The sequence below is a fragment of the Oncorhynchus mykiss genome, chromosome 27, assembly GCF_013265735.2.
Source record: "Oncorhynchus mykiss isolate Arlee chromosome 27, USDA_OmykA_1.1, whole genome shotgun sequence".
NCBI lineage: Eukaryota > Metazoa > Chordata > Actinopteri > Salmoniformes > Salmonidae > Oncorhynchus > Oncorhynchus mykiss.
In genome coordinates this window covers 1,937,587-1,964,190 of record NC_048591.1, presented here as the reverse complement: position 1 = coordinate 1,964,190, position 26,604 = coordinate 1,937,587, and the positions used below count along the sequence as shown (strand labels likewise).

General features: G+C 41.4%; 1 protein-coding gene across 4 annotated transcripts in view; it reads left to right on the top strand.

The window, feature by feature from the left end:
• The window catches only part of n4bp2l2 (NEDD4 binding protein 2-like 2), a 28,825-nt gene extending 2,461 nt beyond the window's left edge, over positions 1–26,364 (top strand). Inside the window, exons 5-9 of one of the 4 annotated variants that reach the window (XR_005039996.1) lie at positions 23,056–23,324; positions 24,091–24,167; positions 24,341–24,437; positions 25,722–25,844; positions 26,070–26,364. Coding sequence is in view for 1 of the 4 variants with exons in the window: in XM_021587239.2 (XP_021442914.1) it covers positions 2,322–2,490 (169 nt within the window). In the remaining 3 variants the exon portion in view is untranslated. Of the gene's footprint in view, positions 1–2,321; positions 2,966–23,055; positions 23,325–23,733; positions 24,168–24,340; positions 24,438–25,721; positions 25,845–26,069 lie in introns of those variants that run through there. The other 3 variants (XR_005039997.1, XR_002471107.2, XM_021587239.2) reach the window with 3 other exon arrangements.
• Positions 26,365–26,604: the final 240 nt, after the last annotated feature.

Here is a 26,604-nt window from a genome sequence, read left to right as displayed (position 1 = left end):
TTAACTACGATCAATCTATGTTGAGAGGGGCTGTTATGGCGATTTAAACGACCACACCAGCAGAAATCCACTTTTTCGAGGTGAAAGATGATGGCCAGAGTTTACCCATGATGTACAACGATTTATGTCAAAAGGTCATTTTTGTCAAAGTATGATATATTTGGCCTTAACGTGGGAAATCTGAAGTGAGACATTTGTGGTAATCCGTGTCAATGCCGTGTCTTCCTATGAAAATTATAGGTGGGTTGAATACCACACGAATACCACATTCTACAAATTACAACAGGCTAAATCTATGACATTAAAATGCCTATTTACTCTGTTCCATCTGACTGCGCAATCCACTGTCTCATCAGCCCAGCCAGGCAAGTTATAAACTTGATCTCTACTATAAAAAGCATCTTGACACTATCTCACATTTTTTAAGACTAACATTTAGTTTTCAACAGAGGAAATTTGTATCAACCTTCGTCTGTTTCTCCGACATTTGCATCATTGTTTCAATATTTAAATTCGATCTCCAGCTGTCCCATAGTAATGAACGTGTAGGAGTCCAGACGAGATATGCAGGCAGCGTTTCTCAGCAAGTTGAAATCATGAATCAGCTGGCTTCATTTTTATGGATATATACAAAGAAATGTCAATTGAAAAAAGGTTCAACAAAAAGAAGTGCAGCTAGTTTGCAGTCTTTGCAGCTTCAGTTTGAAGTTATTGTGTTAACTGTGTTGTTGGCTAGCTCCTTTTAAACAACAGTGTTCTGACGAGAGAGCAACAACAACAAAAAATCACTAGAAAACAACTTAAACAAACACAAATGCAGCTACTGTTATTCTGGCTGCATTGTTTGACGTGACTAAGTTAGCTGTAGTTGGCTAACTAGCAAGCAAAGGATAAGAACGTTGCCAGCCAGTATGGCAATAGAACATTTAGAACAAACGACTGGGTCGCGTCCATAGATGCAGAACCAAAAGACTGAACGACTGAGTCGTGTCTCTCGCAACCCGAACCAATAGAACGAACGACCAGCCGGCTTGGATAGCAACCCTATATTTGTATCGGGGCTATATCTTTTGGAAGGATTAAATAGTATGAATAAATGCATCAACGTGTTTAAAGAAAATATGTCAATCATTATTTGAATATGTTGGTAACCCATTGTATAAAAGTCATAATGCACTTGAAGCCAGTGTTTGGAGGATATATTGGCACGGTTTGCCAATATATCCTCCAAGCACCTGTGCCAAAATATCCTCCAAACGGTTTCTCGGGCATTATCACTTAAATGATACGGCACCCACGGAAGAAAAACAAGTCCCTTATCTATGTTGTGCTGTTACATTTGTATTGGTGTTTCGTATCCGATGCCCAGGATGTTACATGTCATTTGCGGTGTGCATCATGGGCAAAGTCGTAGTTTCCTATCATTTCACTTCCCCTGTGAGAACCATGAGCACGGTCTGACTTGGCTTTGCTGTACTGAAGCCTAGCAGCAGCCTACCTACTAAAGGATGCACCTTAGCTAGCTACACTGACACCTGTCTGTGCCCTATTTGTTGATATTGATCCACTCCCTGTGGAAATCACCACAACGTTCCTTCCCACCCCCAGTTTATGATTATGTATTGTAATGAATAGACATTACAATACATAATAGCCTGCATCATTCTTCGGACGTGGAACGTTAACGAACATTTCCGCTCTAGGACTAGATAGATCGAAATAGGAGCGATAACTTCCTCTGGAGGGGTCCATTAAAGGGAAAGACTCAGAAATACACCATGACAACTGGAACAGATCACTTTCGAGGAGGGTAGATTTAGTCTGTTAGCTTTGTAAATGAATATACTGTGTGTATAGAAACCGTGCATTCGAAAGTATTTAGACCCATTGAATTTATCAAAATTGTTAGGTTACAGATTTATTCTAAAATGGATTAAATAAAATGCCCTCATCAATCTACACAGTACCCCGTAATAACAATTTGAAAACCGTTTTTTAAAAATGTATTACTATTTAATCCACTTTAGTATAAGGTTGTTGGATTCTGGGTTAAACTTGGAACATTGCTATCCTAGAGCGTTGATACATCAGAGGTAAGACTGGTATCTGAGGGGTGATAGAGACTGGTTTTTACATTTTACATGATAGAGACTGGTTTTTACAAACCTTGAATGAGACTCGTTTTATAGGTTAACACCCTATAATTGAATGCCTGTTTTTTATATGTTTTGCATGAAGACATACTTTATAGCTTATTTATAAAACAAATTGTATGTAGAGCAGAAGAAACCTCCCAATACACCCGTCCTTCCCCCCTCCAGGAGAAACAAGCACAGTGTGTCAAGGGAGAAGATTGGGCAGATGCTGGAGCGGTTTGAGCTGCCCATGTCCTTGGACATTGTGATGAACTCCCAGGAGCCCATTAGACCCACAAGACATCCCTCACAGCAGCAGAGACACAGCAGGGCCAACCACTCAGACTTCCACTAGTCTCGATGTCCTGGTGTATTCATTAGTGTACACCATAGCAAAATGTTCTTCACTTTCGCAAAACGCTATGCGAAGGAAAACAAAAGCAAGTCTTTCTTATTGCAAGTTTAAGTAGTCCCTCCCCATTTCTGCTTTCCCCCCCTAGTAAATACAACCCTGATGACTATCAACCAACCACAGTCAATGATCAGAGACAGAGCTGTATTACAAATTTCTTTTTTTAAATGATACTACCAGCATTTTACAGGATTCTTACTGTATTTGATTTATACTGGCAGAATTTAAACCTATTTTTGTGAAAATAACATTTTCAGTGGCACTGTAGTCACTTTTTTTATATGTATTTCAACTGTATAAATTACAGGGTTTTTATTTATTTTTACTATTTTCTCCATTGTAGAATAGTAGTGACATCAAACAATGAAATAACACAAATGGAATCATGTAGTAACCAAAAAAGGGTTAAACAAATCAAAATATATTTTCTATTTCTTCAAAGTAGCCATTCTTTGCCTTGGTGGCAGCTTTGCACACTCTTGGCATTCTCTCAACCAGCTTCACCTGGAATGCTTTTCCAACAGTCTTGAAGGAGTTTCCACATATGCTGAGCACTTATTGGCTGCTTTTCCTTCACTCTGAGGTCCAACTCATCCCAAACCATCTCAATTGGGTTGATGTCGGTGTGATTGTGGAGGCCAGGTCATCTGATGCAGCACTCCATCACTCTCCTTCTTGGTCAAATAGCCCTTACACAGCCTGGAGGTTTGTTGGATCATTGTCCTGTTGAAAAACACGATGGTCCCACGAAGCGCAAACCAGATGGGACGGCGTATTGTTGCAGAATGCTGTGGTAGCCATGCTGGTTAAGTGTGCCTTGAATTCTACATAAATCACAGACAGTGTCACCAGCAAAGCACCATCACACCACCTCCTCCGTACTTCACGGTGAGAACCACACATGCAGAGATCATCCGTTCACCTACTCAGCGTTTCACAAAGACACGGCGGTTGGAACCAAAAATCTAAAATTTGGACTCATCAAACCAAAGGACAGATTTCCACTGGTTTAATGTCCATTGCTCATATTTCTTGGCTCAAGCAATTATCTTTTTCTTATTGGTGTCCTTTAGTAGTGGTTTCTTTGCAGCAATTTGACCATGAAGGCTTGATTCACGTCTCCTCAGAACAGTTGATGTTGAGATGTGTCTGTTACTTGAACTCTGAGAAGCATTTATTTGGGCTGCAATTTCTGAGCCTGGTAACTCTAATGAACTTATCCTCTGCAGTAGAGGTAACTCTGGGTCTTGCTTTCCTGTGTCGGTCCTCATGAGAGCCAGTTTCATCATGGCGCTTGATGGTTTTTGCGACTGCACTTGAAGAAACTTTCAAAGTTCTTGAAATGTTCTGTATTGACTGACCTTCATGTCTTAAATGAATGATGGACTGTCGTTTCTCTTTGCTTATTTGAGCTGTTCTTGCCAATATATGGACTTGGTCTTTTACCACATAGGGCTATCTTCTGTATACCACCTATACCTTGTCACAACATAAGTGATTGGCTCAAATGCATTAAGAAGGAAAGAAATTCCACAAGTTAATGTTTAACAAGGCACACCTGTTAATTGAAATGCATTCCAGGTGACTACCTCATGAAGCTGGTCACCAAGGCAAAGGGTGGCTTCTCAAATATAAAATATATTTTGATTAACACTTTTTTGGTTACTACATGATCCCATATGTGTCATTTCGTAGTTTTGTCTTCACTATTATTCTACAATGTAGAAAATGGTAAAAAATAAAAACCCTTGAATGAGTAGGTGTCCAAACGTTTGACTGGTAGTGTATACATTTCTTAATTCCATTATTTTACTTTTAGATATGTGTGAATTTTTAGATACTACTGCACTGTTGGAGCTAGGAACACAAGCATTTCGCTACACCTGCAATAACATCTGCTAAATATGTGTACGAGACCAATAGTTTGATTAGATTTTTTACTTGTACATTTTTGTCATTAAAAATGGTTAAATGGGTGTTGTGTTCTTCAAGTCTATCCTGCATGTTGTGTGTGTGGGGGGGGGGGGGGGTCTTACCCTTCTCATATGTAATATTAAGTTGAAGTCAGAAGTTTACAAACACCTAAGCCAACTACATTTAAACTCAGTTTTTCACAATTCCTGACATTTAATCCTAGTAAAAATTCCCTGTCTTAGGTCAGTTAGAATCATCACTTTATTTAAGAATGTGAAATTGGTGAATTTTGGCACATTCCTCCTGACAGAGCTGGTGTAGCTGAGTCAGGTTTGTAGGCCTCTTTGCTCGCACACGCTTTTCCAGTTCTGCCCACAGATTTTCCATAGGATTGAGGTCAGGGCTTTGTAATGGCCACTTCAATACCTTGACTTGGTTGTCCTTAAAGCTATTTTGCCACAACTTTGGAAGTACTTGGGGTCATTGTCCATTTGGAAGACCCATTTGTGACCAAGCTTTAACTTCCTTACTGATGCCTTGAGATGTTGCTTCAATATATCCACATAATTGTCCTCCCTCATGATGCCATCTATTTTGTTTAGTGCACCAGTCCCTCCTGCAGCAAAACAACCCCACAACATGATGCTGCCACCCCCGTGCTTCACGGTTGGTATGGTTTTCTTCAGCTTGCAAGCCTCCCCCTTTTTCTTCCAAACATAACAATGGTCATTATTGCCAAACAGTTAAATTTTTGTTTCATCAGACCAGAGGACATTTCTCCAAAAAGTATGATTTGGAGTATGATTGTCCCCATGTGCAGTTGCAAACTGTAGTCTGGCTTTTTTATGGCGGTTTTGGAGCCGTGGCTTCTTCCTTGCTGAGCGGCCTTTCAGGTTATGTCAATATAGGACTCCTTTTACTGTGGATGTAGATACTTTTGTACCTGTTTCCTCCAGCAACTTCACAAGGTCCTTTGCTGTTGTTCTGGGATTGATTTGCACTTTTCGCACCAAAGTTTGTTCATCTCTAGGGGACAGAACGCGTCTCCTTCCTGAGCAGTATGACTGCTGTGTGGTCCCATGGTGTTTATACTTGCATACTATAGTTTGCACAAGTGAATGTGGTACGTTCAGGCGTTTGGAAATTGCTCCCAAGGATTAACCAGATTTTTCTGAGGTCTTGTCTGATTTATTTGGATTTTTCCCATGATGTCAAGCAAAGAGGCACTGAGTTTGAAGATAGGCCTTGAAATTCATCCACAGGTACACCCCCAATTGCCTCAAATTATGTCAAATTAGCTTCTAAAGCCATGACATTCTCTGGAATTTTCCAAGCTGTTTGAAGGTACAGTCAACTCAGTGTATATAAATGTTTGACCCAATGGAATTGTGACAGTGAAATATCTGTAAATAAAACTTCTGACTTCAACTGTAGTTCTTGGGGTATGCATATATCAATGCCGAACTGCAAGTATCATTCCATTCCACCTAGTGAAAATCATTGGGTGTTAGTTTGCTTTTACTTAAGTAGACCAATTTGCAGGGGTCACTCACTATAAGAGCATTTTCGATTTTCGTCAGTCAGCACCATTGTCTAGCCTGACGACTCAAACTAAATGATTTTTACGTCCGTGTGCGTGGCGCTGTGTTTAGCCAGAGCAAGGAGTGTTGGTGGGACAGACTATAAGGACACACCTGACGCTTAAACCGACTTGCAAAAAACTAAAACCGACCCTTACCTTAACCAAACCCTAAACCTAAGTTTAATTAATTCTGAACTGAAATATCGGTGTGGGCGTCAGGCGTGTCCTTCTAGACTTTTCCAGTGTGGGTAGCCAGGCAAACCACCCAGCACTGGATTGGTGCAGCTGTGGACAAATTGGCGCCATTTTGAAGCCGAGAGGAGGATCACAGCCGTAGAGGGAAAGACGATTGGCTACAATTCATCAAATAAGGTAGTATTTCATTAAAACCCGGTTAACGTGTAGTGTTGTATTCCAACATGGCATGAAGTCGAATTTGTACTTCAACGAAGAGGCGACAGATTAATGTAAATAGCTAGCTATGATTCAAAGGACGTATTTGTAATGCATTTGATTGTAGTGGCTAGCCATAGCTTGCGTGTGCCCACCCTGTCCAGCCAAGATAGACAGTGTGACTGCAGTGTTATTATTGAATTGCTTCAGATTTGCCATCTATTCTAGTTCCTCGCCGCATACAACGCAGTCATTGAACCGTAGCTAGATGTGTCTATAAGGCTGTAACTATCAGCTAACTAGCTGAATAAGAATAGCCTGGTCAATGGTTTGGCGTTAGTCTAACCATAACTCCGACTCGACGTTCAGTACGTCTCTGTAGTTGGAACGGTGCTATTTCTGAATGTGGACACCGCGAAGCCAGCAGGAGATGCAGTATCTATGGCTTGGGGAATGGACCTCGACCAGGGATGGGCACCGTGGCATAGAGAAGTTTCGCAAAGTCCGAGATGGGCCACCCTTTTTTCTTTGTTTTCTTCCATGGGCTAGATAAATGTGCGGTGTTATCGCTAATCTCATGCTATTTTGCCATGATTCTGAGAGAAAATATTTCTGTTTTTAGATCAAAGGGATTCTTGAAAGACAGGATAATCAATTCCCCCCCCCCCCCAAGTATTTATTTTAATATTTATGCCATTCACTCACTGCTCTTGAATGTAGTTAAATACCAGTAAATTCAAGAGGGTGCTACTAAATTAATGTCTAAACCTAGTTTTCTTTAACGTATGTCATTATGAATCACAGAATTAATCGTTAGATTGTTCCCAAACGGTTAATTCAATCCCCAGCTGCGTGTACCCCCTCTAGCACCAGGGTCAGCGCACTCTCAAATGTTGTTTTTGTAAGCCTGCCACACACACACTATACGATACATTTATTAAACATAATGAGTGTGCGTTTTTGTCACAACCCGACTCGTGGGAAGTAAAATACAAATAATAATAATCAATCATTTTTCTCTTTATTTAGCCGTCTTACGTATACATATAACAATTTAAAGGCATGCTACCAACAAATTAAGTGCAAACAATTCACACAATGAATCTGCAAGAATTGGCGGAAGACAGCTGAGCCATTCTGAAAAGAGGCTTGCCTATATATTCGTCACACAACCCTCCCTTTCTTGTCTCTACATTTTAAATTATACTCAAGACACATTTATCTTCACATTTATTTTGGATGCTGTTCAGTGATAGCCGCAAGTCAATAATCAGGCCTATTGCCACCTTCCCAAATAGACAGGCCTATGAGCTTGTGATTTGAAACAATCCACAGCTATTTTTGAAAATAAGCTAATCGTCCATGATTCCTCTGTGGCTAAGTCATGCTTTCTGGTGAAGTATCTTTAACTATTTTATTTCTGAATAGACCAAAGTAAGTATTCTGAACAAAAATATTAACGCAACATTTCAGAACTTTATTATATTACCCTCAGTCTGTTATATCAGGATTTGTAAGATACTGATAGAAACGAAAACAGACAGGCCCAGTCTACCAAAGTTAAATGTTTATTCACGGGAACGTTCTGACGTGTACAGTACAAGACCTTCAATTTATAGCGACACACATACTTCCACACCAACCATCAAATCCGCCCGCCAATAGAGCCTAGGGTAGTACGTGAGAATAGTGTCTTCCTACCCTCCCCTAAGATAAGGAGAGACCTGGGACTGGGAAGTTCTCAGTATCCCACCCAAGGTCTCCCCGGATCTGGCTCAGACAGATAGTCTGTTCTCAAAACACTAGACACATTGTTCCCAAAACGTTGATTCTGACTAAAACCACACACCGTATTATAATATAATCATTGAATGAGTCTAACTCTTACACACATGTATTATAATAATATAATGATTCAAATTAATTTCATACAATCACATGGTATCAGACCTATGGTTTCAGGACTGTAACATTCTAATAATTTATTAAAACACATTTCCTTATCATATAGTTTATTTATTTACTGTCCTGTCATGATGGAATGGTCCCCAAGCCTATATCCTAGACACCCACCTGAGTGACCAAAACACTAAGAAGAAGTCCTTATCAAATGTATTTATAAAGCCCTTCTTACATCAGCTGATGTCACAAAGTGCTGTACAGAAACCCAGCCTAAAACCCCAAACAGCAAGCAATGCAGGTGTAGAAGCACATTGGCTAGGAAAAACTCCCTAGAAAGGCCAGAACCTAGGAAGATACCTAGAGAGGAACCAGGTTATGAGGGTTGGCCAGTCCTCTTGCTCTGCCGGGTGGAGATTATAACAGAACATGGCCAAGATGTTCAAATGTTCATAGATGACCAGCAGGGTCAAATAATAATAATCAAAGTGGTTGTAGAGCGTGCAACAGGTCAGCACCTCAGGAGAAAATGTCAGTTGGCTTTTCAAAGCCGATCATTCAGAGTATCTCTACCGCTCCTGCTGTCTCTAGAGAGTTGAAAACAGCAGGTCTGGGACAAGGTAGCACGTCCAGTGAAAAGGTCAGGGTTCCATAGCCGCAGTCAGAACAGCTGAAACTGGAGCAGCAGCACAACCGGGTGGACTGGGGACAGCAAGGAGTCATCAGGCCAGGTAGTCCTGAGTCAGAACAGGTCCTAGGGCTCAGGTCCTCAGAGAGGGAGAGAAAAAGCGCGCGAGAAAAAAAAAAGAATTAGAGAGAGCATACTGTATGTAAATTCACACAGGACACCAGATAAGACAGGAGAAATACTCCAGATATATCAGACTGACCCTAGCCCCCGACACAAATAATTGCAGCATAAATACTGGAGGCTGAGTCAGGAGGGGTCAGGAGACACTGTGACCCCATCCGACGATACCCCCGGACAGGGCCAAACAGGCAGGATATAACCCTGCCTTATCTGTTTTATGGACCTAATGTAACTAGCCTATATGCAGCCAAATCTGAAAGATGAATGTGGTCAGAGACCTACTTAAGCAGCACCGCACCCCCTCAAGATTCTGAGCCTGCTTGGAAGGGTTGGTCCTACCTGAAGGGTTGGTCCTCCCTGATGGGAGGGCATAATATACAAGGAAATTCTCAAAGCTGCTAATGAGAACCTTGACGACCTTGTACCTAGTGGGGATTCTGGTGGGGTGCCCCCACCCAGGCAGTGGCAGTGCTGGCAACACTCACTGCAGTAACCCATGGGGAGAGGATCACACTCAGACATTCAGATGTTATTGAGGCTGCACAGAGATGCTTGAGAATAATTATGATCACAAAGGGGGACCAGTGTGTGGGTGTATCAGGGGAAGGAGGTGTATCGGATCTCCATCACCTAGGACTTGATAATGGTTAATCAAATCTCCCCATTTCCCCCTGTTTTTGCTCAGTTTTGCATGCCTTCTCATACAGCTGCAACTGTTTATGCATTCGTAAATCAAGTCCTTTCTTGAGTTGGGCTCTGGGATGGAACATCTGAGTTTATGGTTGTGTGTGTGTGTGTGTTTTCCATAACTGTTGCTAGGGAGTAAAGATGTCAGGGACTTAATCACAATAATTGTTTGCTAAAATAATCATTGCTTGCCAAAATGTAATTTTTGTAATGGCCATCCTAGTTAAAGGTAACAATCCTTTGCATGAACTACCTACATTATTACAAATGTTAATTATGGAAATTAAGATGAGCAGGATTTTTTTATATATACAGTTGAAGTTGGAAGTTTACATACACTTAGGTTGGGGTCATTAAAACTTAATTTTCAACCACTCCACAAATTTCTTGTTAACAAACTATAGTTTTGGCAAGTCGGTTAGGACATCTACTTTGTGCGTGACACAAGTAATTTTTCCAATAATTGTTTACAGACAGATTATTTCACTTATAATTTACTGTATCACAATTCCAGTGGGTCAGAAGTTTACATGCACTAAGTTGACTGTGCCTTTAAACAGCTTTCGAAAATTCCAGAAAATTATGTAATGGCTTTAGAAACTTCTGATAGGCTAATTGACATCATTTGAGTCAATTGGAGGTGTACCTGAGGATGTATTTCAAGGCCTACCTTCAAACTCAGTGCCTCTTTGCTTAAAATCATGGGAAAATCAAAATAAATCAGCCAAGACCTCGGAAAAGAAATGTGTAGACCTCCACAAGTCTGGTTCATCCTTGGGAGCAATTTCCAGGTGCCTGAAGGTACCACGTTCATCTGTACAAACAATAGTGCGCAAGTATAAACACCATGGGACCACGCAGCCGTCATACCGCTTAGGAAGGAGAGGTGTTCTGTCTCCTAGAAATGAACATACTTTGGTGCAAAAAGTGCAAATCAATCCCAGAACAACAGCAAAGGACCTTTTGAAGATGCTGGAGGAAACAGGTACAAAAGTATCTATATCCACAGTAAAACGCGTCCTATATCGACATAACCTGAAAGACTGCTCAGCAAGGAAGAAGCCACTGCTCCAAAAAAAACCATAAAAAAGCCAGACTACAGTTTGCAACTGCACATGGGGACTTAGATTGTACTTTTTAGAGAAATGTACTCTGGTCTGATGAAACAAAAATAGAACTGTTTGGCTATAATGACCATCGTTATGTTTGGAGGAAAAAGGGGGTGGGATTGCAAGCCGAAGAACACATCCCAATCGTGAAGCACGGGGGTGGCAGTATCATGTTGTGGGGTTGTTTTGCTGCAGGAGGGACTAGTGCACTTCACAAAATAGATGGCATCATGAGGTAGGAACATTATGTGGATATATTGAAGCAACATCTCAAGATACCAGTCTGGAAGTTGAATCTTGGTCTCAAATGGGTCTTCCAAATGGACAATGATCCCAAGCATACTTCCAAAGTTGTGGCAAAATGGCTTAAGGACAACAAAGTCAAGGTTTTGGAGTGGCCATCACAAAGCCCTGACCTCAATCCTATAGAACATTTGTGGGCAGAACTGAAAAAGCGTGTGCGAGCAAGGAGGCCAACAAACCTGATTCAGTTACACCAGCTTCTTCAGGAGAAATGGGCCAAACTTCACCCAACTTATTGTGGGAAGCTTGTGGAAGGCTACCTGAAACCTATGACCCAAGTTAAACAATTTAAAGGCAATGCTACCAAATCCCAGAGGTGGGACCAAGTCATTGTTTTACAAGTCACAAGTATGGAGTCTTAGCACTCATGTCCCATGTCAAGACAGGCAAGTCCGAGTCAAGTCTCAAGTCAAGGCCAACTGTCTCAAGGCAAGTCTCAAGTCCTAAACTACTATATTTTTAACGAGAGTAATAATTAGTATATTACATTTACGCAAATCATGAATTCTTTTAGGAAATATATTTATTACTTTTCAAATAAACTTCATATTTCCATGGAAAGCCATAAGAGAAAATAAAAACCTCCCAATAGCAATCGACTATCGAGGATCGCTATGGGGCGCAATATGGTGTTGTAGGCTTGTACATAATCGCCCAACCTTAACATACACACACACGCTGTGTACATGGTTACAGGAGGCTAACATATGTCAATGGTTTTAGGAACAGCAGTAACATCAGGCAGGATTTAGGCTACCAACTGCCTAGCCAGTTGTAGCTCAATCTTGGGTGCAATGATCACGTTCCCGTACTGACTGTGTGGATTCTCATTGATTAACGTTACGTTAGCCAACATGCTACACTAGCAAAGTTATGAATGATATAGCTGTCGGCTATATTAGCCATGACTTACTGTTCTTTGTGCAGCTTCAAATGTCTAACAAAGTTGGAAGTTGTTGCGCCTCCGTCTGTCATTTTCTCCCCGCATGTTTTGCAAGTTGCAATCTGTTTTTTGTTCATACAGTGTAGTCTTTATATCCGAAAATAATAATTTGGGGTATCACCTTTCCAAGGGCTCCATCTGAATTCGCCCGCCGATGTTCCTCTGCACTGCCAAGTGCAACTTTTTCTCAGCTAGCACAATTTGATTGGCTGCTGTCCGATTCAAACTGTAATCCGTTAAATGAAGAGTTGAGGCACTGCACACTTTTTTAAATAACATAACTTTTTATATTTGAGCTTGGGGAGGGTATCAACTCAGTTTGAGTCAAAGGGCCTAAGTCCAAGTTAAGTCACGAGTCATTTTTGTTAAAGTCAAAGTCGAGTTGCAAGTCATCATATTTGTGACTCGAGTCCACACCTCTGCCAAATACTAATTGAGTGTATTTAAACTTCTGACCCACTGGGAATGTGATGAAAGAAATAAAAGCTGAAAGAAATAATTCTCTCTGCTATTATTCTGACATTTTACATTCTTAAAATAAAGTGGTGATCCTAACTGACCTAAAACAGGGAATTTTTATTTGAATGAAATGTCAGGAATTGTGAAACTGAGTTTAAATGTATTTGGCTAAGGTGTATGTAAACTTCCGACTTCAACTGTAGGTCTAAAATGTTTTCCCTGTTTAAAATAATGGTTAAATAAATAGAGGCCTACCAAGTGGCTCTGTGGTCTAAGGCACTGCATCACAGTGCTTGAGGCGTCACTACAGACCCAGGTTCGATCCCAGGCTGTCTCACAACCGGCCGTGACCGGGAGTCCCATAGGGTGGCGCACAAATGGCCCAGCGTCGTCCGGGTTAGGGGAGGGTTTGGCCCAGGGGGGTTTGACTTGGCACATCGTGCTCTAGCAACACCTTGTGGTAGACCGGGCGCCTGCAGGCTGACCCCGGTCATCAGTTGAACGGTGTTTCCTCCAATAACACATTCGTGCAGCTGGCTTCCGGGTTAAACGGGCACGATTTGGAGGATCATGTTATTTAAAAAAGAAATAGTATCATGCTGTCAAAGTTGACCTCTGGTTCTCCTTCTCAAACTGAACAGAACATAGGCTATAGGCTAGTCTGCGCCCAAGATTTTTGTATTTTTTGTGGGGACTAGCCCTAATCAAAATGTATTTTCAGAAGAAACCTTTGACTCTCCTTCTGAACTGTAGCCCTATACAGCACAGCCATTGGTTTAGCAGCACATATATCCGCAAAAAAAGAAACGTCCTCTCGCTGTCAACTGCGTTTATTTTCAGCAAACTTAACATGTGTAAATATTTGTATGAACATAACACGATTCAACAACTGAGACTTAAACTGAACAAGTTCCACAGACATGTGATTAACAGAAATTGAATAATGTGTCTCTGAACAAAGGCGGGGTCAAAATTAAAAGTAACAGTCAGTATGTGGTGTGGCCACCAGCTGCATTAAGTACTGCAGTGCATCTCCTCCTCATGAACTGCACCAGATTTGCCAGTTCTTGCTGTGAGATGTTACCCCACTCTTCCACCAAGGCACCTGCGAGTTCCCGGACATTTCTGGGGGAAACGGCCCTAGCCCTCACCCTCCGATCCAACAGGTCCCAGACGTGCTCAATGGGATTGAGATCCGGGCTCTTATCTGGCCATGGCAGAACACTGACATTCATGTCTTGCAGGAAATCACACACAGAACGAGCAGTATGGCTGGTGGCATTGTCATGCTGGAGGGTCGTGTCAGGATGAGCCTGCAGGAAGGGTACCACATGAGGGAGGAGGATGTCTTCCCTGTAAAGTTCAGTGTTGAGATTGCCTGCAATGACAACAAGCTCAATCCGATGATACTGTGACACTCCACCTCCGATCCCACTCCAGTGTACAGGCCTCGGTGTAACGCTAATTCCATCGACGATAAACGTGAATCCGACCATCACCCCTGGTGAGACAAAACCGCGACTCGTCAGTGAAGAACACTTTTTGCCAGTCCTGTCTGGTCCAGCGACGGTGGGTTTGTGCCTATAGGCGACGTTGTTGCCAGTGATGTCTGGTGAGGACCTGCCTTATACAGCAGGCCTTCAAGCCCTAAGTCCAACCTCTCTCAGCCTATTTCGGACAGTCTGAGCGTTCCTGGTGTAACTCGGGCAGTTGTTGTTGCCATCCTGTACCTGTCCCGCAGGTGTGATGTTCGGATGTACCGATCCTGTGCAGGTGTTGTTACACGTGGTCTGCCACTGCGAGGACGATCAGCTGTCCGTCCTGTCTGTCTGTCTTAGGTTTAGGTCGACCGACTATTATTTTTCAACGCCGATACTGATTTATTGGAGGACCCCCAAAAAATTGTCTGATTATTCGGACAATTTTTAAATATTTGTAAATATTTTATATTTGTTATTTTTTTAAACATTTGTAATAATGACAATTACAACAATACTTAATGAACACTATTATTTTAACTTAATATGATTCACAAATAAAAACAATTTAGTCTCAAATAAATATTGAAACATGTTCAATTTGGTTTAAATAATGCAAGAACACAGTGTTGGAGAAGAAAGTAAAAGTGCAATATGTGCCATATAAAAAAGCTAACATTTAAGAACCTTGCTCAGAACATGAGAACATATGAAAGCTGGTGGCTCCTTTTTCTTCAATAATCCCAGTTAAGAAGTTTTAGGTTGTAGTTATTATAGGATTGTTTCTCTATACCATTTGTATTTCATATACCTTTTTACTATTGGATGTTCTTATAGGCACTATAGTATTTTCAGCCTAATCTCGGGAATTGATTGGCTTGAAGTCATAAACAGCTCTGTGCTTCAAGCATTGCGAAGAGCTGCTGGCAAATGCAGGAAAATGCTGTTTGAATGAACGCTTACGAGCCTGCTGCTGCCTACCACCGCTCAGTCAGACTGCTCTATCAAATATCAAATGATGGACTTAATTATAATATAATAAACACACAGAAATATGAGCATTAGGTAATTAATATGTTCAAATCCGGAAACTATCATTTCGAAAAGAAAACGTTTATTCTTTCAGGGAAATACGGAACCGTTCCGTATTTTATCGAACGGGTTACATCCATAAGTCTAATTATTGCTGTTACATTGCACAACCTTCAATGTTATGTCATACTTATGTAAAATTCTGGCTAAATAATTACGGTCTTTGTTAGGAAGAAATGGTCTTCACACAGTTCGCAACGAGCCAGGCGGCCCAAACTGCTGCATATACCCTGACTCTACTTTCACAGAACGCAAGAGAAGTGACACCATTTTCTTAGTTAATATTGCCTGCTAACATTAATTACTTTTAACTAAATATGAAGGTTTAAAAATATACTTGTGTATTGATTTTAAGAAAGATATTGATGTTTATGGTTAGGTACATTAGTGCAACGGCAGTGCTTTTATTTTGCGAACGCGCTTGTTAAATCATCACCCGTTTGGCAAAGTAGGCTGTGATTCGATCATAAATTAACAGGCACCGCATTGATTATTTGCAAAGCAGGACAAGCTAGTTAAACTAGTAATATCATCAACCATATGTCATCAACCAGTGATTATGTTAAGATGGATTGTTTTTTATAAGATAAGTTTAATGCTAGCTAGCAACTTACCTTGGCTCCTTGCTGCACTCGCGTAACAGGCATCTCGTGTAACAGGCATCTTTCTTTTGGTGTTTTTCAGTCAGTAGAAAGGCCTCTTTTTAGTGTCCTAAGTTTTCACAACTGTGACCTTAATTGCCCAAAGCTGTTAGTGTCTTAACGATCGTTCCACTGGTGCATGTTCATTAATTGTTTATGGTTCATTGAACAAGCATGGGTAACAGTGTTTAAACCCTTTACAATGAAGATCTGTGAAGTGAATTGGATTTTTATGAATTATCTTTGAAAGACAGGGTCCTGAAAAAGGGACATTCCTTTTTTGCTGAGTTTATATATCCTAATAAGCAACTAATTATAAAACACTTAGAAATATAGAAATGTAATCAATTACAAATAACATGACCCTCTCCTGGACTAGATCAAAAATATATACAGTTGAAGTCGGACGTTTACATACACTTAGGTTGGAGTCATTAAAACTCATTTTTCTACCACTCCACAAATTTCTTGTTAACAAACTATAGTTTTGGCAAGTTGGTTAAGAAGTTTACATACACCCTAGCCAACTTTATTTAAACTCATTTTTTCACAATTCCTGACATTTAATCCTCGTAAAAAAATCCCTTTCTTACGTCAGTTAGGATCACCATTTTATTTTAAGAATGAAATGTCAGAATAATAGTAGAGATAATTATTTAATTCAGCTTTTATTTATTTCATCACATTCCCAGTGGATCACAAGTTTACATACACTCAATTATTATTTGGTAGCATTACCTTTAAATTGTTTAACTTGGGTCAAACCTTTCAGGTAGCCATCCACACTCTTGCCACAATAAGTTGGGTGAATTTTGGCCCATTCCTCCTGACAGAAGCTGGTGTAACTGAGTCAGGTTTGTAGGCCTCCTTGCTCGCACACACTTTTTCAGTTCTGCCCGCAAATATAGGTTTGAGGTCAGGGCTTTGTGATGGCCACTCCAATACCTTGACTTTTTAGTCCTTAAGCCATTTTGCCACAACTTTGGAAGTATGCTTGGGGTCATTGTCTGTTTGGAAGACCCATTTGCGACCAAGTTTTAATTTCCTGACTGATGTCTTGAGATGTTGCTTCAACATTATCCAGATAATGTTCCTACCTCATGATGCCATCTTTTTGTGAAGTTTACCAGTCCCTTCTGCAGCAAAGCAACCCCACATCATGATGCTGCCACTCCCGTGCTTCATGGTTGGGATGGTGTTCTTCAGCTTGCAAGCCTCACCCTTTTTCCTCCAAACATAACGATGGTCATTATGGCCAAGCAGTTCAGACCAGAGGACATTTCTCCAAAAAGTACGATCTTTGTCCCCATGTGCAGTTGCAAACGATAGTCTGGCTTTTTTATGGGGGTTTTGGAGCAGTGGCTTCTTCCTTGCTGAGCAGTCTTTCAGGTTATGTCGATATAGGACTCGTTTTACTGTGGATATTCACAAGGTCCTTTGCTGTTGTTTTGGGATTGATTTGGACATTTCACACCAAAGTACGTTCATCTTTAGGAGACAGAACGCGTCTCCTTCCTGAGCGGTATACGGCTGCGTGGTTCCAGGCTGGGCCTGGCTCCCCAGTGGATGGGTCTATGCCCTCCCAAGCCCACCCATGGCTGCGCCACCTGGTGAAATTCATAGATTAGGGGCTAATTAATGTATTTCAAATCTACTTATTTCATTTAAATACACCATAACTCATTGAAATTGTTGCATGTTGCGTTTTATATTTTTGTGCAGTAAACAGGTGCAAGAAAAAGTATGTGAACCCTTTGGAATTATCTGGAATTCTGCTTAAATTGTTCATTAAATTTGATCTGATCTTCATCTAAGTCACAACAACAGACAAACACAGTTTGCTTAATTAAACTAATAATACACAAACAATTTTACGTTTTCATGTCTTTATTGAACACACCGTGTAAACATTCACAGTGCAGGGTGGGAAAAGTATGTGAACCCTTGGTTTTAATAACAGGTTGACCCTCCTTTGGCAGCAATAACCTCAACCAAACATTTTCTGTAGTAGCGGCTCAGACCTGCACAATGGTCAGGAGGAATTTTGGACCATTCCTCTTTACAAAATTGTTTCAGTTCAGCAATATTCATGGGATGTCTGGTGTGAACTGCTCTCTTGAGGTCATGCCACAGACTCTTAATCGGGTTGAGGTCAGGACTCTGACTGGGCCACTCCAGAAGGTTTTTTTTCTTCTGTTGAAGCCATTCTGTTGTTGATTTACTTCTTTGTTTTGGGTCGTTGTCCTGTTGCATCCCCCAACTTCTGTTGAGCTTCAAGTGGTGGACAGATAGCCTTACATTCTCCTGCATAAAGTCTTGATAAACTTGGGAATTCCTTTTTCCGTCGATGATAGCAAGCTGTCCAGGCCCTGAGGCAGCAAAGAATCTCCAAACCATGATGCTCCCTTCACCATACTTTACAGTTGGGATGAGGTTTTAATGTTGGTATGCTGTGCCTTTTTTTCTCCACACATAGTGTTGTGTGTTCCTTCCACACAACTCAACTTTAGTTTAATCTGTCCACTGAATATTTTGCCAGTAGCGCTGTGTAACATCCAGATGCTCTTTTGCGGACTTCAGACGTGCAGCAATGTTTTTTTGGACAGCAGTGGCGTCTTCCGTGGTGTCCTCCCATGAACACCATTCTTGTTTAGTGTTTTACGTATTGTAGACTCGTCAACAGAGATGTTAGCATGTTCCAGAGATTTCTGTAAGTCTTTAGGTGACACTCTAGGATTTTTCTTAACCTCTTTGAGCATTCTGCGCTGTGCTCTTCCAGTCATCTTTGCAGGACGGCCACTCCTAGGGAGAGTAGCAACAGTGCTGAACTTTCTCCATGTATAGACAATTTGTCTTACCGTGGACTGATGATCATCAAGGCTTTTAGAGATACTTTTGTAACCCTTTCCAGCTTTATGCAAGTCAACAATTCTTTAATATTTGGTCTTCTGAGATCTCTTATGTTCGAGGCATGGTTCACATCAGGCAATGCTTCATATTTTGTGAGTGATTTTTATAGGGCAGGCCAGTCTGATCCAACATCTCCAATCTCATCTCAATGATTGTACTCCAGGTTAGCTGACTCCTGACTCCAATTAATTTTGGAGAAGTCATTAGCCTAGGGGTTCACATACTTTTTCCAACCTACACTGTGAATGTTTAAATGTTGTATTCAATATAGACAAGAAAAATACAATAATTTGTGTGTTGTTAGTTTAAGTTTGTCTATTGTTGTGACTTGGATGAAGATAAGATCTATTTTATGACCAAAAAAATAAATAATCCAGGAATCCAGATCATTCCTGTAATGGCATTCAGAGGTGGAAGAAGGATCGGACCAAAGCGCAGTGTGGTAAGTGTTCATGATGATTTATTCAAAACGACCTGAACACTAAAATACAAAACAATAAACGATGTGAACAAAATGAAAACTGAAACAGTACCGTGTGGCCCAAACCCTCACACAGAAACAAACACCCACAAACCAAAAGTGAAACCCAGGCTACCTAAGTATGATTCTCAATCAGAGACAACTAACGACACCTGTCTCTGATTAAGAACCATACTAGGCCGAACACAAAAACCAATAAGGAAAAACAAACAGACTGCCCACCACAACTCACGCCCTGACCATACTAAAACAAAGAATAAAATAACAGAACTATGGTCAGAACGTGACAATTCCAAAGGGTTCACATACTTTTTCTTGCCACTTTAAGTATCTGAAAGACTAACTCAGAGTGCTGGGTTTTTCTTTTACTCGATTTTTCGGGAGACAACATGGTTGTCCAACACACGGTCTAATTGTATGGATTGTATGGATTACTAGTTTGTAATTGAGATGTGGTGTTCTGCACCAGTCTAAGAAAAACAAGCTGCCATGTTTGTCACCAGGCTGTATACTTCAAAAAACCTTGTCATTTACATAATCTGGGAGAGAGGGAGTGAATCACATCTGAACTGAATAGATGAATGGGGAATGTCCTGCCAAGGAATGGAGTGATGCGTAAATAAAAGATTATAGCTGTATACGTAGGTGGAGGGAGTGGGAAGTCCGATGGATGTCGCTACTAGATGAGTAAATAAAATATTATAGCTGTATACGTAGGTGGAGGGAGTGGGAAGTCAGATGGATGTCGCTAGTAGATGAGTAAATAAAATATTATAGCTGTATACGTAGGTGGAGGGAGTGGGAAGTCAGATGGATGTCGCTACTAGATGCCTAAATAAAAGATTATAGCTGTATACGTAGGTGGAGGGAGTGGGAAGTCAGATGGATGTCGCTACTAGATGAGTAAATAAAATATTATAGCTGTATACGTAGGTGGAGGGAGTGGGAAGTCAGATGGATGTCGCTACTAGATGAGTAAATAAAAGATTATAGCTGTATACGTAGGTGGAGGGAGTGGGAAGTCAGATGGATGTCGCTACTAGATGCCTAAATAAAAGATTATAGCTGTATACATAGGTGGAGGGAGTGGGAAGTCAGATGGATGTCGCTAGTAGATGAGTAAATAAAATATTATAGCTGTATACGTAGGTGGAGGGAGTGGGAAGTCAGATGGATGTCGCTACTAGATGCCTAAATAAAATATTATAGCTGTATACGTAGGTGGAGGGAGTGGGAAGTCAGATGGATGTCGCTACTAGATGCCTAAATAAAAGATTATAGCTGTATACATAGGTGGAGGGAGTGGGAAGTCAGATGGATGTCGCTACTAGATGCCTAAATAAAAGATTATAGCTGTATACGTAGGTGGAGGGAGTGGGAAGTCAGATGGATGTCGCTACTAGATGCCTAAATAAAAGATTATAGCTGTATACGTAGGTGGAGGGAGTGGGAAGTCCGATGGATGTCGCTACTAGATGCCTAAATAAAATATTATAGCTGTATACATAGGTGGAGGGAGTGGGAAGTCAGATGGATGTCGCTACTAGATGCCTAAATAAAAGATTATAGCTGTATACGTAGGTGGAGGGAGTGGGAAGTCAGATGGATGTCGCTACTAGATGCCTAAATAAAAGATTATAGCTGTATACGTAGGTGGAGGGAGTGGGAAGTCAGATGGATGTCGCTACTAGATGAGTAAATAAAAGATTATAGCTGTATACGTAGGTGGAGGGAGTGGGAAGTCAGATGGATGTCGCTACTAGATGAGTAAATAAAAGATTATAGCTGTATACGTAGGTGGAGGGAGTGGGAAGTCAGATGGATGTCGCTACTAGATGAGTAAATAAAAGATTATAGCTGTATACGTAGGTGGAGGGAGTGGAAAGACAGATGGATGTCGCTACTAGATGCATAAATAAAATATTATAGCTGTATACATAGGTGGAGGGAGTGGGAAGTCAGATGGATGTCGCTACTAGATGCCTAAATAAAAGATTATAGCTGTATACGTAGGTGGAGGGAGTGGGAAGTCAGATGGATGTCGCTACTAGATGAGTAAATAAAAGATTATAGCTGTATACGTAGGTGGAGGGAGTGGAAAGACAGATGGATGTCGCTACTAGATGCCTAAATAAAAGATTATAGCTGTATACGTAGGTGGAGGGAGTGGGAAGTCCGATGGATGTCGCTACTAGATGCCTAAATAAAATATTATAGCTGTATACATAGGTGGAGGGAGTGGGAAGTCAGATGGATGTCGCTACTAGATGCCTAAATAAAAGATTATAGCTGTATACGTAGGTGGAGGGAGTGGGAAGTCAGATGGATGTCGCTACTAGATGCCTAAATAAAAGATTATAGCTGTATACGTAGGTGGAGGGAGTGGGAAGTCAGATGGATGTTGCTACTAGATGAGTAAATAAAAGATTATAGCTGTATACGTAGGTGGAGGGAGTGGGAAGTCCGATGGATGTCGCTACTAGATGAGTAAATCAAATATTATAGCTGTATACGTAGGTGGAGGGAGTGGGAAGTCAGATGGATGTCGCTACTAGATGCATAAATAAAACATTATAGCTGTATACGTAGGTGGAGGGAGTGGGAAGTCAGATGGATGTCGCTACTAGATGCATAAATAAAATATTATAGCTGTATACATAGGTGGAGGGAGTGGGAAGTCAGATGGATGTCGCTACTAGATGAGTAAATAAAAGATTATAGCTGTATACGTAGGTGGAGGGAGTGGGAAGTCAGATGGATGTCGCTACTAGATGAGTAAATAAAAGATTATAGCTGTATACGTAGGTGGAGGGAGTGGGAAGTCAGATGGATGTCGCTACTAGATGCCTAAATAAAAGATTATAGCTGTATACGTAGGTGGAGGGAGTGGGAAGTCAGATGGATGTCGCTACTAGATGCCTAAATAAAAGATTATAGCTGTATACGTAGGTGGAGGGAGTGGGAAGTCAGATGGATGTCGCTACTAGATGCCTAAATAAAAGATTATAGCTGTATACGTAGGTGGAGGGAGTGGAAAGACAGATGGATGTCGCTACTAGATGCATAAATAAAATATTATAGCTGTATACGTAGGTGGAGGGAGTGGGAAGTCAGATGGATGTCGCTACTAGATGAGTAAATAAAAGATTATAGCTGTATACGTAGGTGGAGGGAGTGGGAAGTCAGATGGATGTCGCTACTAGATGCCTAAATAAAAGATTATAGCTGTATACGTAGGTGGAGGGAGTGGGAAGTCAGATGGATGTCGCTACTAGATGAGTAAATAAAATATTATAGCTGTATACGTAGGTGGAGGGAGTGGGAAGTCAGATGGATGTCGCTACTAGATGCCTAAATAAAAGATTATAGCTGTATACGTAGGTGGAGGGAGTGGGAAGTCAGATGGATGTCGCTACTAGATGCCTAAATAAAAGATTATAGCTGTATACGTAGGTGGAGGGAGTGGGAAGTCAGATGGATGTCGCTACTCGTCAATCTTTCCACTTTGCCTTGAGAGGACAGGTGCATATATTATAGTCTGTAGCAGGTGTTGTTTAGCTACATTTACACTGCAGGTAAAGTATGATGCAGCCATGTTCAAGGAGAGCTGCAGAAAAAAGGGTCAAATCCGCTCACTGCTACTTCCACAAAAGAGAGCAGGAATGTTACCTTTTTCCTATAGTTACTCAGTAAGGAACCACTGGCTTAGACCACCCAGACCACATCTACAGTTAATTGTCTTTTTTTTTCCAGTCCCTGTGTCAAGGCAAACACACTTAATAAAACACTATCTCTTAATGTCCCAGGATCGACAGTGCCGAGGTTGGACCACAGTGAGAACGAGGATATCACAGTCATGAAGAGTCTGGTTGCACAGGACGACGACAGCAAGCCCTGCAGGTGACGCAAACGACGGACAGCCGCTTCCAGCCAGGACGACAAGGCAGGCCAGGAGGCCAAGCCCAAACGTGGGGGAGGAGCCGTGGGCTGAGACCAATGCCGCAGACACCACCCTGGAGACGAAAGATGAACAGAACAATCCTCCCAAAAGGGGTCGCAGGAGACAGCCCCCAAGGTACCATTTTGTTTTTTGACCCCGGATGCCTTATTTTAATGGGGAAGTTCAGGATTTTACAACTTAATTTTTAGTGGCCCATAGACAAATACAGTGTGAGGAACCATCTATATCAAGTTGTAAAATCCTGAACTTAACGCTTAATGGTTGCTATCCAACTTATCTTCAACACAGCTCACATAATTTATCAGATCTCACAGTACTCGAGAAGTGTTTATACAGACCATCTTTATAGCGCCACTGCTGTTTGTTTACAACAAGACTGTGGGTCTTGTTGCGGTTGTTTGATCTGTTCTTGTACTTAATACTTTTACTCTATAAAGTGTTCTTGGAAGTTAGTTGTAATAAATGTATTATTATTATGATCAATATTGAGGCTGCTGTGCCTAATAATGACACACTTACCAAGGGCATGAGGGGCCGGAAGAAGGCTGCTTGTCAAGCTGAGGAGGAAGAGGAGCAGGGAGAGGAGGAAGAAGGCAGCAGTGAGAACATGGAAGTGAAGCCCACGGTGCAGAGAGGAGGCAGGGCACCACGGAGGTCGCAGCAGAGGCTACTGATTACTTTTTTAAATGGCTAATTGTAGATTGCCGCGGAGCAATATGTTGCTCTGGAGCCTCGGGTTTCAGGCCCTTGGTCTAAATGGACACATTGATAGGTTGATAAATCGATAGCCAACGCCTAACATGCTACTAATCTCTTGAAAGAGAAGGTGTGGATGAGGAATCTTTTGTGACATTTTGTTGATGTATGTGTTCTTTTACAGACGACTGCAGAATCCACGCCACAGAAAAGATGGGGGAGACCTCTCAAAGCACAGCAACATTCAGCCATGAAAAATATGTAACTCATGTGGCATTTTCTTCAACTTCATTCCTTATCCTTTATATTTTGAATTAATTCAGTGCCTTGAGTTGCTGTTTGTAGGTTTTTGTTTTTTGTTTTGATTTGACTTCAATGTTAACCCTGTTACTCAGTGAGGATCAGGCTGTACAATGACCTGCTGTGTGTTTCAGTCACACAGGACGTTTGAGTAAAGAGAACGAGTCCGAGGTGGAGGAGATGGAGATGTCTCAGAGCCAGGAAGAGGAGGAGAGCAAGACCACAACCAGAGTAAGTAGTCCCCTCACTCAACTCTGCCCCCCCCCCCCCCCCCCCACACACACACACTCCACCCCTCACCTACATCCCCCTTGACCTCCAGTCCCCGCCTCACCTCCACCTCTTCACCTGACCCTACACTCCCTCACCCACCCCTCTCCTCTCAGCCCCCGCCCCCAACTCGTCACCCTCCTCCACATACTCCTCCACCCCTTGACCCGCCTCTCTCAATTCTCACCCACCTCAATGTGCCATCTCTCAGCTGTGCTGGTAAAGTCTTTATATACAGGACCAGTCAAAAGTTTGGAACACCTACTAATTCCAGGGGTTTTCTTTATTTTTACTATTTTCTACATTGTAGAATAATAGTGAAGACATCAACACTATGAAATACATATGGAATCATGTAGTAACCAAAAAAGTGTTAAACAAATCAAAATCTATTTTAGATTTTAGATTCTTCAAAGAAGCCACCCTTTTCCTTGATGACAGCTTTGCACACTCTTGGCATTCTCTCAACCAGCTTCATGAGGTAGTCACCTGGAATGCATTTCAATTAACAAGTGTGCCATGTTAAAAGTTAATTTGTGGAATTTCGTTCCTTCTTAATGCGTTTGAGCCAATCAGTTGTGTTGTGACAAGGTAGGGGTGGTATACAGAAGACCAAGTTCAGACCAAGTCCATATTATGGCAAGAACAGCTCAAATAAGCAAAGAGAAATGACAGTCCATCATTACTTTTAAGATATGAAGGTCAGTCAATCTGGAAAATTTCAAGAACTTTTGAAGTTTCTTCAAGCGCAGTCGTTAAAAAAAAATCAAGCGCTATGATGAAATTGGCTCTCATGAGGACCGTCACAGGAAAGGAAGACCCAGAGTTTACTTTGCTGCAGAGGATAAGTTCATCAGATTGCAGCCCAAATAAATACTTCACAGAGTTAAAGTAACAGACACATCTCAACATCAACTGTTCAGAGGAGACTGCGTGAATCAGGCCTTCATGGACATTAAACCGGTGGAAATCTGTCCTTTGGTCTGATGAGTCCAAATTGGAGATGTTTGGTTCTAAACACTGTGTCTTTGTGAGACGCAGAATGGGTGAACGGATGATCTCCGCATGTGTGGTTCCCACCGTGAAGCATGGAGGAGGAGGTGTGATGGTCTGGGGGTGCTTTGCTAGTGACACTGTCTGTGATTTATTTAGAATTCAAGGCACACTTAACCAGCATGGCTACCACAGCATTCTCCAGCGATATGCCATCCCTTCTGGTTTGCGCTATCATTTGTTTTTCAACAGGACAATGACCCAACACACCTCCAGGCTGGGTAAGGGCTATTTGACCAAGGAGAGTGATGGAGTGCTGCATCAGATGACCTGGCCTCCAGAGTGAAGGAAAAGCAGCCATCAGCTTTCATCGAGGTAAAGCGTGGTTACTTTGAAGAATCTAAAATATTAAATATATTTTGATTTGTTTAACACCTTTTTTGGTTATTACATGATTCCATATGTGTTATTTACTAGTGTTGATGTCTTCACTATTATAAAGAAAAACCCTTGAATGAGTAGGTTCGTCCGAACTTTTGACTGGTACTGTATGTCTAGTGGGCTTTCTAACCAGGACCTCCATGCTGTTGTTGTGCCCAGGTGCGACGGAAGATGGGCAGGAGAAGATGAGACAGAGATCATGTTTTTTTCTCCAAGGTCAGGGGGCCCGTGACCACGAGGACAAGAACAGATGGAGAGGAGCTGTACATCGATCGCCTAGGCGATTTGCATTTTATTGTGCATGTGCAAAGGTGCCTTTGCAGATGATGAAAAAAAATGACAAGTGACAAATCCAAGATTAAATCAAGTATTTGGTCCATTTTGCTGCCAGGCATTGTTTTATTAGTGTTTTGAGACGGAGAAAGGAGTATTAAATAGATAAGAATACAATTAACTAATTGCACTTTCCTCATACATTTTTCCAGTCTGTTTAATTAATCAAATATTCTATATGAAATATGTGTTTCCTTTGTATTCCTCTGTGGAATTGGTCCTTCTGCGTGGTGTCTGTGTCCCAAATCAAATGTTATTTGTCACATGCGTCGCAAACAACAGGTGTTGACGAACAGTGAAATGCTTACTGATCGGGCCTTTTCTAACAATTCATAGTTAATGAAAAAAATAAAAAATTGTG